Source organism: Callorhinus ursinus, unplaced genomic scaffold (genome assembly GCF_003265705.2).
Source record: "Callorhinus ursinus isolate GAN/ISIS: 27379988/994484 unplaced genomic scaffold, GSC_fseal_2.0 scaffold54, whole genome shotgun sequence".
Classification (NCBI taxonomy): Eukaryota; Metazoa; Chordata; class Mammalia; order Carnivora; family Otariidae; genus Callorhinus; species Callorhinus ursinus.
Window position 1 is genome coordinate 10131059 of NW_027397116.1, and position 15615 is coordinate 10146673.

General features: G+C 42.2%; 1 protein-coding gene across 1 annotated transcript in view; it reads left to right on the plus strand.

The window, feature by feature from the left end:
- Positions 1-15615, plus strand: part of USH2A (usherin) — a 707317-nt gene that overhangs the window by 659800 nt on the left and 31902 nt on the right. The window contains exons 53-54 of the mRNA XM_025892244.1: positions 2626-4142; positions 7086-7407. Coding sequence (XP_025748029.1) covers positions 2626-4142; positions 7086-7407 — 1839 coding nt within the window. The remainder of the gene's footprint in view (positions 1-2625; positions 4143-7085; positions 7408-15615) is intronic.

Sequence of the window (15615 nt, forward strand, 5' to 3'; positions counted from 1 at the left end):
TGTGGGCTGTGATGAGTTTGGAGCTTATTCTAACTGCGATGAAAAATTATTGAAGGGTTTAGGCAATTAAATAGCATAATCAAATTTATGTTTTCCAAAATCACTCTGGCTACTATGCAAAAAATGGACTCTAAGAAGACCAGTGGAGTTTGGAAGATACTAAAAATTTAGGGTGGAATTTATGGTGGCTTGAATTAGAGTGGGAGCTGTGAGGGTAGAAGATGTAGGTGGATTGGAGATATATCCAGAAAGCAAAATTGACAAGATCTGTTAATGGACTGGATGTGAAACAAGAAGCAAAAAGGATATTCAGGCCTTGAGTCATTGACTGAGAAGGTAAGGTTGGAAAGTGTATGGGTTTGAAGGGACAAATAGGCAGTTGGAGGTATAAGTCTAGAACTCTGTTTTTAGAATTCATTCATATATGGGTAGCATCTAAACCCATGGGCCTAGAGGAGATCAGGTATGGAGAGAATGTAACTAGAGATGATGAGAGACTGGGATCAAGCTCTGAGGAATACAGAAGGTCAAGAGGAGGAAGTGGGGCCAGCAAAGGAGACTCAGAAGAGGCAAGTGGTGTAGAAAGACAGGTAGGTGAGTGGGGCATCCCAAAACTGTGGAGAAAGTATGTCCGATGCTGTTGAGAGATCAAGTGGAATGAGGGCAGAGAAGTCATCCTGGACCTGGAAATGAGGTAATCATTGTGACCTTGACAAGAAAATCAAGTGGTAAAATGAGAAACCGGGTTGGGATGGCTTGAGGAGAAAATGGCAAGTGAGGAATGAGGACCCCAACTCCTTAAAGAAGTATAGATGAAAGCAGAGAAAAAGGGCAGTAGCTGGGGGACTAGAGTGTCAAGAAGTTTTATTTAAAAATCAGTGAAAGATACTAGAATACATTTAACCACTAATAGAAATAGCCAAGTAGAGGGAGATAAATTGGTGATGCAAGAGATAACGAGAATGATTGCAGGCCTCAAATCTGTAGGAAGGAGCGGGTATGGGATCCAGAGCTCAAGTGGGCTCCACAGGGGCAGAGATACTTCATCCAGAGCATAAGGAAGGAGGGCACACAGTCTCAGTCTAGCTTCACATGGACATGGTGATGATAATATATAACATGAGAATATTCCCTTTTGACTGCTTCTATTTCCCTAGTCAAGTGTGTGGTCTGTCAACAACCACCTATGAGGGACAGAGGAGGGTGATGGCAGTTGGTGGGGAAAGGGGAAGATATGAAAGAATCACTTTGGAAAATGAAAGAGCGAACATATGGGGGAATGGAATAGGCCTACAAGTGGGGAATCACCCACTTAAAATTTATAGTAAGATATTTAAAGTGAGACCAGTCAGCATATTCAAGTGTTTTTTCCCAAACCCAGTTAGAAGCTAAGGTACAGAGGGAAAGCTATATTTAATACCAGTTAGAGATTTGCTAGGTGAATATGAGGGAGCTCAGGGACTCAGAGCTTTCAAATTGATTATGGAAGCTAAGCTGTCTTCAGAAAATACACTATTTCCCTTCCCTTGGGGGTGTGGTCTTGCCCTAGGAACCCAACTAGAAAAAAAAAAATCACACTGAAATACAATAATCCAACATAAATTGATTTCCAAAAGTCTAGGCTATTTAATCTTAAATAACAAAAAGTGTATCAACAGTGCAGTCCAAGTTAAGTTTGCCTGTAGGACGTTTTGAACTAGATGTGCCTCCCAAGGGATTCTGATGTACACCCCAGCCCCTCTTGAGGGATGCCATCCTGGGGAGTCACTACCAACCACAGGAAGGTATCATATCTCTCAGGTGCATTGAGGCTGGAGAAGGGCAGGAAATCACTGTATAAAAACATCTACATTCAAGTTGAGTTACTTCCCATCTTTCCCAAAAAAGGATGAATAATATGGGATAAAAGTTTGCTCTACATTTATATGACAAATGTTCAGATGGTTTTCCCCAGAACAGAAGAATACTTTGCTCCAAAGGAGCAATCAATTCTCCCATGGCCTGCAAGAGAAAACAGTGTGGTTTTTTCCATCTTCTAATCATCAAAGTTTGTATCTATATTTGTGTATATATGTATAATACATATATGAATATATGTCTATGTATGTGTGCCCACACATGGATACACAGACATTTTCAGCTCTGGCACCCTGGTACAAATGGTTAAGCATTATAACTCCATTTTCCAATAAATGCTGCAAGAGACAAACAATGTAGATAGGCCCTACTTACCCGACTCAGAATGAGATCCAAAGTGCTCATCATCTATAAAACAGGGGATTTGAATACTGTTCCTTATTTTTAAAAAAATAAAAAAGGAGGAAACCTATTTGACTTGTTAAGTCAAAGAATCAGCTACAATAGTCCTTAGCTTTTAGATACATGCTTATATGATATCCAACCTTAAAAAGAAAAAAAAAAAAGGCAAAGGAAACCAGTGTTCTTCTTTTTGTGGACTTTACATTAACTAGAAAATATCACATTCCCAAAATTAATATCAGAATGCTTCATCTGGATTAGGACCATCAAGATGAGGAATGGGAGGGAGAGGTTAAAAGGAATGAAATAGCTACATCACGAAGTCATATGTTACACCTTGTTTTCCCTCTTCTTCTCTTCCTACAGACCTACAACATCTTCAGTGAGGGTATCCTGGAGTACACTGGCTTGAATCGGCAGTTTCTCTTCCGACGCCTGGTCCCTTTCACTCTCTACACGCTGACCCTGGAGGCCTGCACCAAGGTGGGCTGTGCACACTCAGAGCCCCAGCCTCTGTGGACAGACGAAGCCCCTCCCCACTCTCAGCTGGCTCCTGCGATCCAGGCTGTAGGGTCCACCAGCATTGAGCTGAGCTGGTCTGAGCCTCTCCACCCACACGGAAAGATAATTCGCTATGATGTGATTCGCAGGTGCTTCGAGGGAAAAGCTTGGGGAAATCAGACAATCCAGGCCGATGAGAAAATTGTTTTCACAGAATATAATACTGAAAGGAACACATTTATGTATAATGACACTGATTTGCAGCCTTGGACGCAGTGTGGGTACAAAATCCACACTTGGAATTCAGCAGGCCACACCTGTAGCTCTTGGAACATAGTAAGGACAAAGCAGGCACCTCCGGAAGGTCTCTCTCCACCTGAGGTAGCCTGTGTATCTGTGAATCCTCCAAAACTGCTGATTTCCTGGATCCCACCAGAACAGTCTAATGGTATTATCCAGTCATATAAACTTCAAAGGAACGGAGTGCTCTATCCTTTCAGCTTTGATGCTGTGACTTTCAATTATACTGATGAAGACCTGCTTCCATTTTCCACGTACAGTTATGCAGTCATAGCCTGCTCAGATGGAGGCTGCTCCACCAGCAAAACCACCAGTTTTACCACTCCTGAGGCTGCTCCAGCAGGAGTCAGCCCTCCAGCTCTCTGGACCATCAACTCAACTCAAATAAATGTATCGTGGGCACCACCATTGATTCAAAACGGAAAGATCACTAAATATTTGCTTAGATTGGACGGTAAGGAGTACCTTGCTGGGCAGAGCCTGTCCCTGCTTGTTTCTGACCTACAACCTTATACTCAGTATAATTTCTCCCTGGAAGCCTGCACAAATGGAGGTTGTACAACTAGTGCATCCAAATCTGCCTGGACCATGGAGGCCCCACCGCAGAGCATGGACCCTCCAAAACTGCAAGTCACAGGCTCAGAATCTATAGAAATCACCTGGAAACCTCCCAGAAAACCAAACGGCCAGATCAGAAGTTATGAACTCAGACGGGATGGAACCATTGTCTATACAGGCCTGGAAACTCGCTATCATGATTTTACTCTCACCCCAGGTGTGGAGTACGGCTACACAGTGACTGCCAACAACAGCCAAGGGGGTATTTTGAGTCCACTCATCAAAGACAGAACCAGCCCCTCAGCACCTTCAGGGATAGAACCTCCAAAATTAAAGGCCAAGGGTCCACAACAGATTTTAGTGAACTGGGATGCTCCAGTGAGGACAAATGGCGATATTGTCAATTATACCCTCTTTATCCGAGGGCTGTTTGAAAAAGAAACAAAAATCATACACATCGATACAACTCATAGTTCTTTTGACACACGGTCATTCGTAGTAGACCAGCTGAAGCCATTTCACAGGTAAGTAGCCAACTCCAGATTTGCTAAGAGTAAGCCACTGACCTTTCTATAGCATGAGAGCCCTCCGTCAGTTCAAATGAAAACTCTAAAAGCAAGATGGGTGATAATCCCCAACCCCCAACCACTTCACCATTGACAGTAGGCTAAACACGCCCTCATCCAGGGCGCCTGGGTGGCTCAGTTGGTTAAGCGACTGCCTTCGGCTCAGGTCATGATCCTGGAGTCCCGGGATCGAGTCCCACATCGGGCTCCTTGCTCAGCAGGGAGTCTGCTTCTCCCTCTGACCCTCTTCCCTCTCGTGCTCTCTATCTCTCATTCTCTCTCTCAAATAAATAAATAAATAAATAAAACCTTTAAACACGCCCTCATCCGGTCAAAACTTGCTTGTGTAACTTCTAGAGAGCAAAATTCCTGCAGGTGACATCTTGAGAGTCAGTTTTTCAGAAACGTTTGCAATTCACCACAATATCTGGAACAAGTCACAGAGATGGGCCCCTTCCCCGAGTCTAGTCCCTCCAGAAAACATCCAGGCCCCTGGACAGTTGGGGGAACCCGGATGGTATTATCTAATCCAGGCAGTGGATAAAATTAGGTATCATTTTAAAGATGAAAAAAGTACCAATGAGAGCTCTTACTAGCCAGAGTTGGACTGACCCAAATTTTGTTTTGGGGAGAGCCTTCTTCCTGAATCCAGCACGTCTTCCAGGGATAATGAGACTCACTGGACTCTATTTCCCCAACCCCTTAGGATCTCCCCAGCTCTGATCCAATGACTTCCCAGGATGGTGCCAGTTTGCAACCTCCTGTTTCTCAGTGGTCCCCTCGGGGCTCTCTGACGTGCATGGATGTGTGCTGCTCTCCATATGAAGGAATCTTACCACTGGCCCTTTTCCTATAGCTTGAAGAATTACTTGGCATTTTTCCCCATCACATTTTAAGTAACTTACATCCCCAGCGAGAAGAGTAATAAAAGACATTTTATGCTTAAAATTTAGTAAAATGAACAGAACCACTTAAAAAAATTAAGGGCTGAAAGAGTGTTGATTTCCAACCACCACTGGTAAAATTCAGCTATTATTGTAATCTACTGATGTGTAGATTAGATCCCTCCTATAATTATCTCTGATATATAGTGCTATTTAAATGAAACATTCATGGTCTTATGCATCTACTCATGACAATTATTTAAGGTTGCATTAAATATTAAACAGTAATTAAAACTTCCGCAGGTATCTTTCATGGCTAATCCACATAGTGTTTGAGTTGCCTTTTATATTACTCTGATTTGGGGCATAAAAAAGACCCAGGTTAGCTGCAGAGCTGTACCTTTTATGCTTCCTCTTTACCTGACTGGTGCCTGCAAGTTTGAAAAATCGTATCAACTTGCTCCCCTTTGAAACTCTCAGCCAAAAAGATTTCTAAAGAAAAAGGTTTCCAGGTGTGAAAGAAGCACTTTTCACAGGCTGGGGGTGGGGGGAGTTTGATCATCTGATAAGCCTGACAGTGACATTTAAGGCGACAAGAGATGTCTCTTCGCTCTCCATTCTCATTGAAGATGTAAGTGACATTCATGACTTAAAACAACATACCATTTCTATATGAAACTGAGGTTCACGTAGTTTGGGGTTTTTCTAGCAGCTTAATGCTAACTGAATACTGCAAATTAGTGTGCCCTCCTGGGGGTACCTGGAGTGGGTCAGGAAGAAGAAGGAGCATGGGAATACTCTAAGTAGCAAAAGGTATATGAACCAGAATTTTAAAACTACCACAGACAATCCAGAAAACAAATAGTCTGTGTGTGGCAAATTGAAATGCGCAGAATTGGCTAGGAGTCAGACCTGCCATAACACCCGGACGGATGGACGCCCCTCCCATAAACCAGGAGTCCCATCACAGTGGAGATAAGCAAGGGAGGAGCAGAGAAGAAGGAGGAGCAGAAAAGGGGAATGAAAGATGGCAGGAAAGAAGAAAGAATTGTAATCAAGAAGGGGAAGGGGACAGGGGAAATAGAAAGCAAGGAAGAGAACAGAAAGCAGCGATAGGAGGAGGGAAAGCAGAAAAGAGAAGAGGAAAGTGCTGGAACCAAACGAAATAGAGATATAAAGAAAAGTGGCTGCAGCTGGAGGGAAAATCAGGGATGTCATAAAATCAGTGGGGCATGGGAACAGAGGGGGAAAAAGCACTTAGGTGCAGCCCTAGGCACTTAATACTAACAAAAGCCCCTTCTTGTTGGAAAGGGAAAGTGCCAGCTATGTAAATAGACCTTTCCAGGTGGCAGGAGACCAACTATGAGGCAAAACATAATTGATTGGTTGAGTTTAACTGGGTGGTGATAAGGTGTCTCCATGATTGATAATCTAGCATGTAGCTGGGTTAACTTTGGCCCCAAAAGGTCTTTGTGTGGTGTAAGAGAGCCTGTTTTAAGATGTCAGGTATCAGGTGAGGGGATTTATTACCATTGAGACCTTAACTCCATGATGTTCCTTCGTGACCTGGAAACATTCCTGGGGAATCATTTAGCTCTGGCTGCAGAGGTAGAAAGAGCCCAGGGCTACGGAAAACTGGTTCATACCCCCTAAGATCTGCATTCTTCATCGTTGTATTAAGTAATTCTGCAGAGTACCAGAATTTTTTATGTTGGAGACAACCTTGAAAGTTATATTCCTGTTTAGGGAAGAATTGTTCCCACCCTTTCCAGACAGTTGAGAAGTTTTGTTTTAGTTTGGGAAGCCAGGAGGATTTAACATGTTCTCAAATTTTTATAAAAAGAGGACTTTGTTGTTCTTTAAAAGGATTAGCTATAGATAAGAATAAATGTAAACTGATTTGTCTTTTTCTTTTCAGCAAATAGTCTCTTTTTATCTGGAAAACAGTCTTGTAAATATTCTTTCCATGAAAATCTGTTTTGCCAATTATGGGTCATTTCTGCCTTGTATCCTGAAGGTATGAAGTACGAGTTCAAGCCTGCACCATGCTGGGATGTGCGTCAAGTGACTGGACATCCCTACAGACCCCTGAGGTTGCACCTCTGATGCAGCCCCCACCCCATCTAGAGGTACGGATGGCTCCAGGTGGATTCCAGCCCACAGTTACCCTTTCGTGGATGGGACCACTTCAGCCAAATGGAAAAGTTTTATATTATGAGTTATACAGAAGACAAATAGCAACGCGGCCTGGAAAATCAAATCCAGTGTTAACCTATAATGGAAGCTCAAGCTCTTTTACGGATTTCGAACTATCGCCTTTCACAGAATATGAGTATCAGGTGAGAAATGTGTATTATCAACAATTCACGCTGAGATTGTGGGCACCCATCAGCACCTGCCTGTAAAAATCCCTTGCAATTTGAAAAGCCACTTAAAGAAACATGGGGCTTAAGGAATTTAATAATATCCTTTAAAATTTTTTAAGCAGTAAATGAGGGAGGAAAGACAATATTCATTTGCCTTCTTCATTTTCTTTGTTCTTGACCCATGTGATATATGCTTGTTATTCCTATGTAAATTTCAGGTGAAGTATTTGCATTCCTTATTAATGAAGTGATTTCTACCATTAAGCTTCTCTCTGTCAGTGTTGCCTTGGCAGGAAACATTCCTTGTTAAAAAATCACTTTGAAAATAACTCCTTAATTGTACTGCGATAGAATAAAACCCAGTGGCAAGTACCTTCACCCCCTGTGCCAAGAAAGATATGGAGTGTTGAGAAAGGTCTACAGGAAAACAAGGAACCTGTGCATGGGGGTGAAGCTAGTTTTGTATGAGAGCAGTCTAAAAAAATAGGACTTTGCATATGCCTAAAATGCCATGAATTAAGAAAAATATTCTGAAAATATTTTGAAATCTTTAGAGGACTTCTGTTAGGTTCACTTTGTTTCGCTCTCAGAGTGTTTTTTTATTTTTCTTGTGATAGCAACTCCATTTCTGGTAGGGGTGGGGGTTGGGAGGGTATGATTCCCCCCCCCCCCTTGCTCAGGTCTGGGGGGAATGTCAATCAGTGAATGTGTAGGATTATCTCCTAACCAAGTGGTGGGCACAGGAGCCATGTTCAGCCCCTCAGATTCACCTGGGCCTTGGTCTTCAGGACAGTGACAGAATTTTAAAAAGGCAGAGGTGAGAGTTCCTGATAAAATACCCCTAACCTCAGTCCAAAAGCTTTTCTTATCCCTGCTATTTCTAGGCATGGTTCTTCAACTATTCTCTTAATTCCATGTACTCCCAATAAACTCCCTTTTGCATAAGTCAGAGCCAGTTTCTCTTGCTTGCAGTCAGAAGCTTGCTGACTGATGCAAGCACTAAGTGCCAGGCACAATATCAAGCGCAATTTTCTAAAAGAGGAAACTGAACCCTGAAAAGCTTACCATAACCAGAAATAATAAAATCACTAAGTCACCAGAAATATGTTGGGCAAATCAATGAGTATGGTGACTAGAGGTAACATTTTAAGTGTGAGAAGAGTATATTTTGGGCCAATAATGTCTGAGACAAATTACCTAAGGAAGTTAGTAAAAATTGAAAATATAAAGAGATTCTTGGATGGTTTGGAGAAATACACAGTTATGTATCCATAATCCCTTGTTTCCATTTCCAAATCTAAAAGGTTTTTCTAGGTTTGGCACAACTCATTTGGCAGCAAAATACAATCTGAACAAACTTGAAACTATTTATAGCATTTATTTATCCCATCTAATGTGAATAGTTATACGTTTTGCTACAGAAATGTCATGTTTTATTACCAGATCATTCTGAGGATATTACAAAATATACAGTATATGTATTTCATTACCTTTTCAAAATCTTAAAAAAAAAAACAAAATTATTTAAAAACACATCAGGCCCCAAGGGTTTAGGGAAAGGATTGTGGTTTATATCATAAAGGAACAAAATGCCTATTGATACCACAGTTGGAAACAAAATAGTATCAGAAACAACCAGAATCTATGTAGCCGGCCACCCTTTTGTTCTTTTCTCTATATCTTTACTAAAAAAGTGTCAAATTATCAAAGACTCTTCTATTCTCAATTATCTGTTCTCCCTTATGAATAAAAGCACACCTTTGTGACAGAGCTGAGTGGAATCAGCAAGAAATCTTTGGCTTCTAATTAGATGAAACTAAATGGCGCATAGATACTGAAAGCAAACCAGCGATTATAGCTTCTTTGGCATTATGTTGTGCCATTGGGTTCAATAATTGGCGAGATGATCCATTGAAGTCTTATGCCAGTTTTTTAAAGAATGGTAAACCTCATGCGTATGTCTTAGCTCTAGTGGGATTTCTTACTGGGAGCTAAGGACAAGCAGGAACCAAGGGACCCACAATTCAGAGGAGAGTTTCTTTTGTAACTCTGTCAGCTCTGGGTCATGCTTCTCCTCCATACTCATTCCACCCAATGGAAGTATTTAATGGGGTTCCCTAACAAACTGATCTCAAAGTTGCACTTACTAGCTAATCCCACCTTGTTACAACATAAGAAGCAGGAGGGTAAAATCTAGCCTATCTGCCCAAAACCCAGTTCTTACAGGAAATATTTTGAGAAGTTTAGACTAAATGCTGAAATAAATGAATTAAAATATTAGATTTATTTAGCCTGTGTAACTGCTGAATCTACATAGACACTGACTAAGGTTACAGAAGCCATTTAGTACGTAACGTACGAAAAGAATTGATTTCCCTTTTACAAAAGAATATTTTGCCATTGAGATGAATTTGCATTGCTCTCAAACCTGTCTGAGGGTTACTTCATCTGCAAGTTGCCTTTCACAAAATACCTTCGTTGTCCCAGAGGCATTGATTCACCCAACATCTGTCAGTGATTTGACCCTTATGCAGAGGATTGTATTTTTGAGGTAATTTATATTTCTGGGAATAAAACCAAAGAACTGAGAAACTGCCCAGAGGTTTGGACCTATTAATCAAAAGTGTGGTGATGATCTGTAATTGGGTAGGTGGTCTTCCACATGGTGTGCCCTGAAGGTGTCAGATACTGCTGTCTGCCACACTCCTGCATGACCCTATACCATTGTACCCATTTCTGTTTTGGAGTTAAGTCATTGAAGGCAGCTGACAAAAATGTATTATGTGGGAAAACCAAGGCAGCACTTCCTAGTGTACATTCACCCATCACTTGACAGATGGAGCTCTGGGCGTGGTAGAGCTCTGGGAGAAAAGAGTATTGAGTGGATGCGTTCCAATGAACAGAAGGGACAGGAACTAGGTGGAGAAAGGGATTCTTACTGAAAGAAAGGGCAATCCCTCCCTCTGGAGACCTTGGAGGGTGAGGTACTGCCAAGTGTCACTTAGCTCACAACAGTTCACAGAACCAGCTTGGTCACTGTCATGTTTGAAGGTGGGCAAAAGCCTTGTTAAATTATGGGCACCTTCTAAGTTTTCAGTAATACCTCACTATTGAACACCTTAAACATACTGGCTCCTTGTGTTTCTAGTAATAAGGCATTACCCAAAAAAGCATGTTTAAAGTGCAGATTCCAAGGGTTGAGGATGGGGATTCCCAGCAATCTGTATTTTTAATAAGCTGTTTTGATGGTCCACAACCCTTCCCCCCACCCCCCGCATTGTTGCTATGCTACTTAAGCCAGATTTTCAAGTGGTGATTTCCCTAATTCAGTGGCTCTCAGCCCTGGCTGCACATTAGAATCACCTGGGGAACTTTAACCACGCTCCCCATGCCCTGGTCCCATCCCCCTGTAGTTCTGATTCTAGGTCCAGGGATCAGTGCGTTTCAAAAGGTCCCCAGGTGATTCTAATGTGCAGCCAGGGCTGAGAATCACAGTCCTAAACCATCATAAACCGATTGCCTAAATAAGTGAAGTTAGCTCCCCACAAGTGCCTAATTTCCATGATGATAATTGATGACCAACCTATTTACCTTGGTCTATCCATGACTTCCCTAAACAAGAGTCCTATTGTTTTGGCATGAAGCTGGAAGGGGTGGGGGGGAGCAGAATATATTATCTGCAAAGTTTCTGTCTCAGTTAATCAAATAATGTCTTTTACTCTTCCTCATGGATTTTGTTTGTTTTCTGTTGGCGTTTTATTTTTTTTTGTTTCTCACTTGGGAGACCTGGCCTTTGGTAGTAAGAGTTATAACATTCACCACCACTAAAAATGGGATTTTTCTAATTTGATTCATTTCGACACAGCTTCCAGAGATTCTGAAGGATCAGCTTTAATAAGAACAGTAAGATATGAAATAGAAATTGTAGAAATTTGGAAGTGCCTTTATATATTTCACAAGATGGATGGGGTGTCTCTGCAGAACCACATGATGCAGAGTCTCATTAGAGAACAAGCATTCTCAGTGAATTTCAAAAACAACTTAGTTTACCAAAACCTAATTCTCAAAAATGCTGTCAATGAGTGATTCATACATAAATGAGATGCATCTTCACTAAACGAAATTCTTCGGTGCACAGACCTTTTCCTTACATGGAGATTACAGGCTTCCTGTTCGACAGAATATTTACAGAATCCAATGTGATACTTTTCACAGACAGTACTCATTCCTATCTTCAACACTTTCACATTCAGGCTGTACTCATCTATATAGTATAAACCTCCAAATTCTTTGTGGGGAAGTTATTCATTGTTCAGCAAGCAAATTAAGACAACGGTCTCTGCACAGGCTTTGGAGAGGGGCCTCGGTGTGAGTCTACTCCATGAGCAGCTTCAGTTTTTACCTGCAGGGAGAGAACTGGGGCTGATGAGCTGCTCCCAGTAATTGTGCATTCATATTCATACTCTCGCTTAAGGCAATGACTCACCATGGATTTGCTAGGGCCTGCCATGGCTCCCCCTTTCACCGAATCACACTGTCAGTGACTTAATTAGTTTTCCTGAAAAATTCCCCCACTTTGACAGGTTTTTGCAATAAGCACCCACGCTCACACGATCTCTGAAGGCCGGAAGGCTTCCAGTGCCTTGTCACTGGGTGACTGAGAAGTGACAGGTCAGCCTCAGAGGAAACCCTACGACTCATTACATATGGGACTGATCTTAGGGCTGGTGCTGTGGGAAGCCACACAGGATGGCAGCCCACTGCTTTCTAACACACCGACCCTGGCTCCAAACAGTTCTGTCTGAAAATGTATGCCAAAGAGGTTGGAAGGAAGGGCTGAGAAGGAGACGGACAAGTGGATGGACCCTCACTGTTCCTGCCAAAAACATCTGTGTGAAGACAGCAGGAGGAGCTGCTGGGACCTTCTCTGTGCAACCCCCACACTGCGGGTGACGAGCTGGAAGGGAAAAGGAGAAAGGACAGCAGCTTCGAGTCCTTCTCTCACTATATCTGGATCCTTGAGCAAATTAACCTCTCCCAGTGGATTCCCCCCGTGTTTAGATGGAGGCTCCCCTGAGTTCTAAATTCTAGGAGCCTCCATGGGGGTGATCTACAACCATACACTTTAAAAAATTCTAATCAAACTTTAGCTTCTCTTGATGGGGCTTGCTTTGAGATTGAATGAGTTGATACGTAAATATGCTTAGGCCAACACCTCACACATAGGCACTACTCACCCAGTGCAATTATGATAGCTATTACTATTCTTACCCTCCCACCTCAGAGTGGAAAGAGGACTTCTCTCTCTCAGTATTCATAAGTCAACCAAGAGCCGGACTCTCACGAACAGCCTAACACCTTATAGTCCTGTAACCAAGAGAATGAAGGACTTTGATCAAATAGGCCTGGTCACAGGACCCCCGTCCTACAGCCAAGGCTTTATGAATCCGTGGGAAACACGTTCAGCCAGAAACAAGCGCTGCCCCAGCACATGACACACACCACCATGCTACTGTGAAAGAGTCCCAATTCCTAGGCTCTTTCTCCTTAGATACTCGCAGCCAGCAGATGAAACTGAGTGAAAAATCATACAGGTTGTCCAAGGCACTTAATTTCTCATAGCCTCACTTTCAAAAAAAAAAAAAATGGGCGTGTTAAAAGAACTGAGAGATCTTGTATGTCTAGCTGGATGCCTGCTACAAGTAGGCCCACCTCCCCCCTCTACCCTCAGCCCCTACTATATTAAAAAGAGGAGGTACTTTCTTCCAAGACAGAAAAGAGCCAGGTTAAGAAAATTCTTACGTCTCTATCGTGAGTCACTAATAAAATGCTAGACTGTAAAACTCTCTAACCAAGAGCACAATTGGTTCTGAAGGTGTGATGCCCCTTCAATCAGGGGGTCCGGTCTTCTTTGTCCTTGCCATTTCTCTTCTCGGGACAAAACTACCTTGCCCACATACCCATGACTAGGATTCCTTCCAACTCTGAGTCTACACTTCTGTGACTAGCTACTCGATTCAGATGGCTTGTTTTCTGTTGCTATCACCTTTAGCTCATCCCATTCCTAAGCATTTTCTATGCCACTTTTAGAGAAAACGTATTGAGCATGTTTTCTGTTTGGTTTTGGACTTGCATTTAATTAGGTATTAATCTCACTAACGTATTTCTGACCAGCATGGAAGCTTTTGTTTGGTTAGTCTCTCCCACAAGAACTAAGCTGCTCCCACCCCCAGCTCCCACAGCTCAAGGTATTAAATGATTTATTGATGTTGTCTGTCTCAAACAGTGCATTTGTTCTAAAACTTTAGAGCCAAAGTGCTACAGCTTAGACCAAAGGCCATCACGACACTTCCATGAATAGAAATCAGAATTCTGCCACCGGATCAGGAACCGTGTCTTTTTTTGTTTTTGTTTTTGTTTTTTTGTTCCAATAGGAGATCATTTCTACCTATGTGTGTGTGTGAGCACACCCAGGAGCGTGCTCTAGTTCACATGTGTGCCCCTCTTTTCATTCTTTTTCTCTCTCATGGCATCCCTTAGGATTCATTGTTAAGCTGCAATTGTTGGCAATCTTTGCCTTTGATACAAGTCATTCCTCTGAAGATGCCTTGGTTCTCACCCTCACGCTGATGCAACCCAAATTTATATTTCACCGAAGCCAATATTGATCCTCCTATCTTTGTGTTGGAAGCTTGTTTGCTGGACATAAAATATTAAATGTAACCAAATTTTCTCCAACTGAAGGTAGATAATATGTAATTCCAACCTGCCCTCGTGGCTCTTCACCAACAGCTCCTGTTTCAGTGAGTTAACCATGGAAATCAAGGTTCCCCCAAATCACCTGATTTGGTCCTAGCAAAATATCCAGGAAAGGATGAGACATATTTTACTTATTTCCCTTTATCCTAGTACTTAAATACATAAAACTTATTATTAAACGCCCACCATGTTCGAAGTTTATGCCTCGTTACTAGGATTGGGGCAGGAAACTAAAAACTCTATTCCGCAGGGGCTTAAAGTTTAGTTGATAAGATAAGCACACCCATTAATAATATATCCATAAAAATATAAGGATGGTAGTATAGGCTATGAAGAAAGATATTTGAAAGATCCAAGTGATGGTGCAGCAGAAAAACAGAGAGGAACAGAGGATGCCTTATCTTCAAGGACAGCATGATTTCTGCACCAGACTCTCATGACCCCTCTCATTCCACTCTCTGGCCAGATGGGCTTGAGCCGCACAGGTGGTACTTGACTGAAATCATTCCATGCAGACATGAGAAGGCACTATTCCTCTATTTCTTCAGTCTCACAAAATTATTTCCAATCCCTCCATGCTTATGATCCAATGCCAATCTCAGCCCACCCATTGTTATCGGGGCCTGTGTAAGGTTTGGAAATGTTCTCCCCGGTGTCAGGATCTCAGCAGGAAACAGATGGCATACTCAAAGGGGCATTTGAAGAGAATTAAATGAAAAGGCTATTTATGGAGGTATGGGCAGCATTAAGAGAATCAACAAGGGAGGTTAAAGTACCCAGGGACCAGCAATAGCCAGAAGCTATTACCTTCTAGGCCTAAAGGGGAAGAATCTGCTCCTGGAACCCAGGAAATGCTACAGCCAGTGAGGAGGGGCTGTCCCCATAGAGAAAGAATGCAGTCTTGCCAAACTGGGGTGCCAAAGAGAGGGATTAGGAGACATTAAAAAACTGATCTCTCCTTCCTTTGATCAAATCCAACTGGAAAGAAGCCAGAGGGAGGAGAAGATCCCTAGGCAGTCTGCAGAGTCACTTCCCAGTACACAGAGCAGGGCAGAGAATGGATCTGGAGGCAAAGGGAGCACACCTAGCATATCCCCCATACCTCAGATTGGTGCTGCTTTTCACTCAATATGTGACGAAGAATCCTTTCCAGGCTAGAAGATCACCTGGCAATCACTCCATGATTACTGATAAAACACTAAGTAAATCTGAAGGCTTAAGGAGGATTGCACATAAGTACTTAGACTGATGTTATATTTCCATTAAATTCTAAATAAATATCTTGATCTACATGAAACAATCAAATCTGCAGGTGGAAACAAAAAACGTTAAGGCGCTTAAGTAAATCACATGCATTCAACTGAAATCTTGAAGAAGTTGGTTGAGACTCTCTCTTGTGAATTGATTTATCTATCTGCTGAT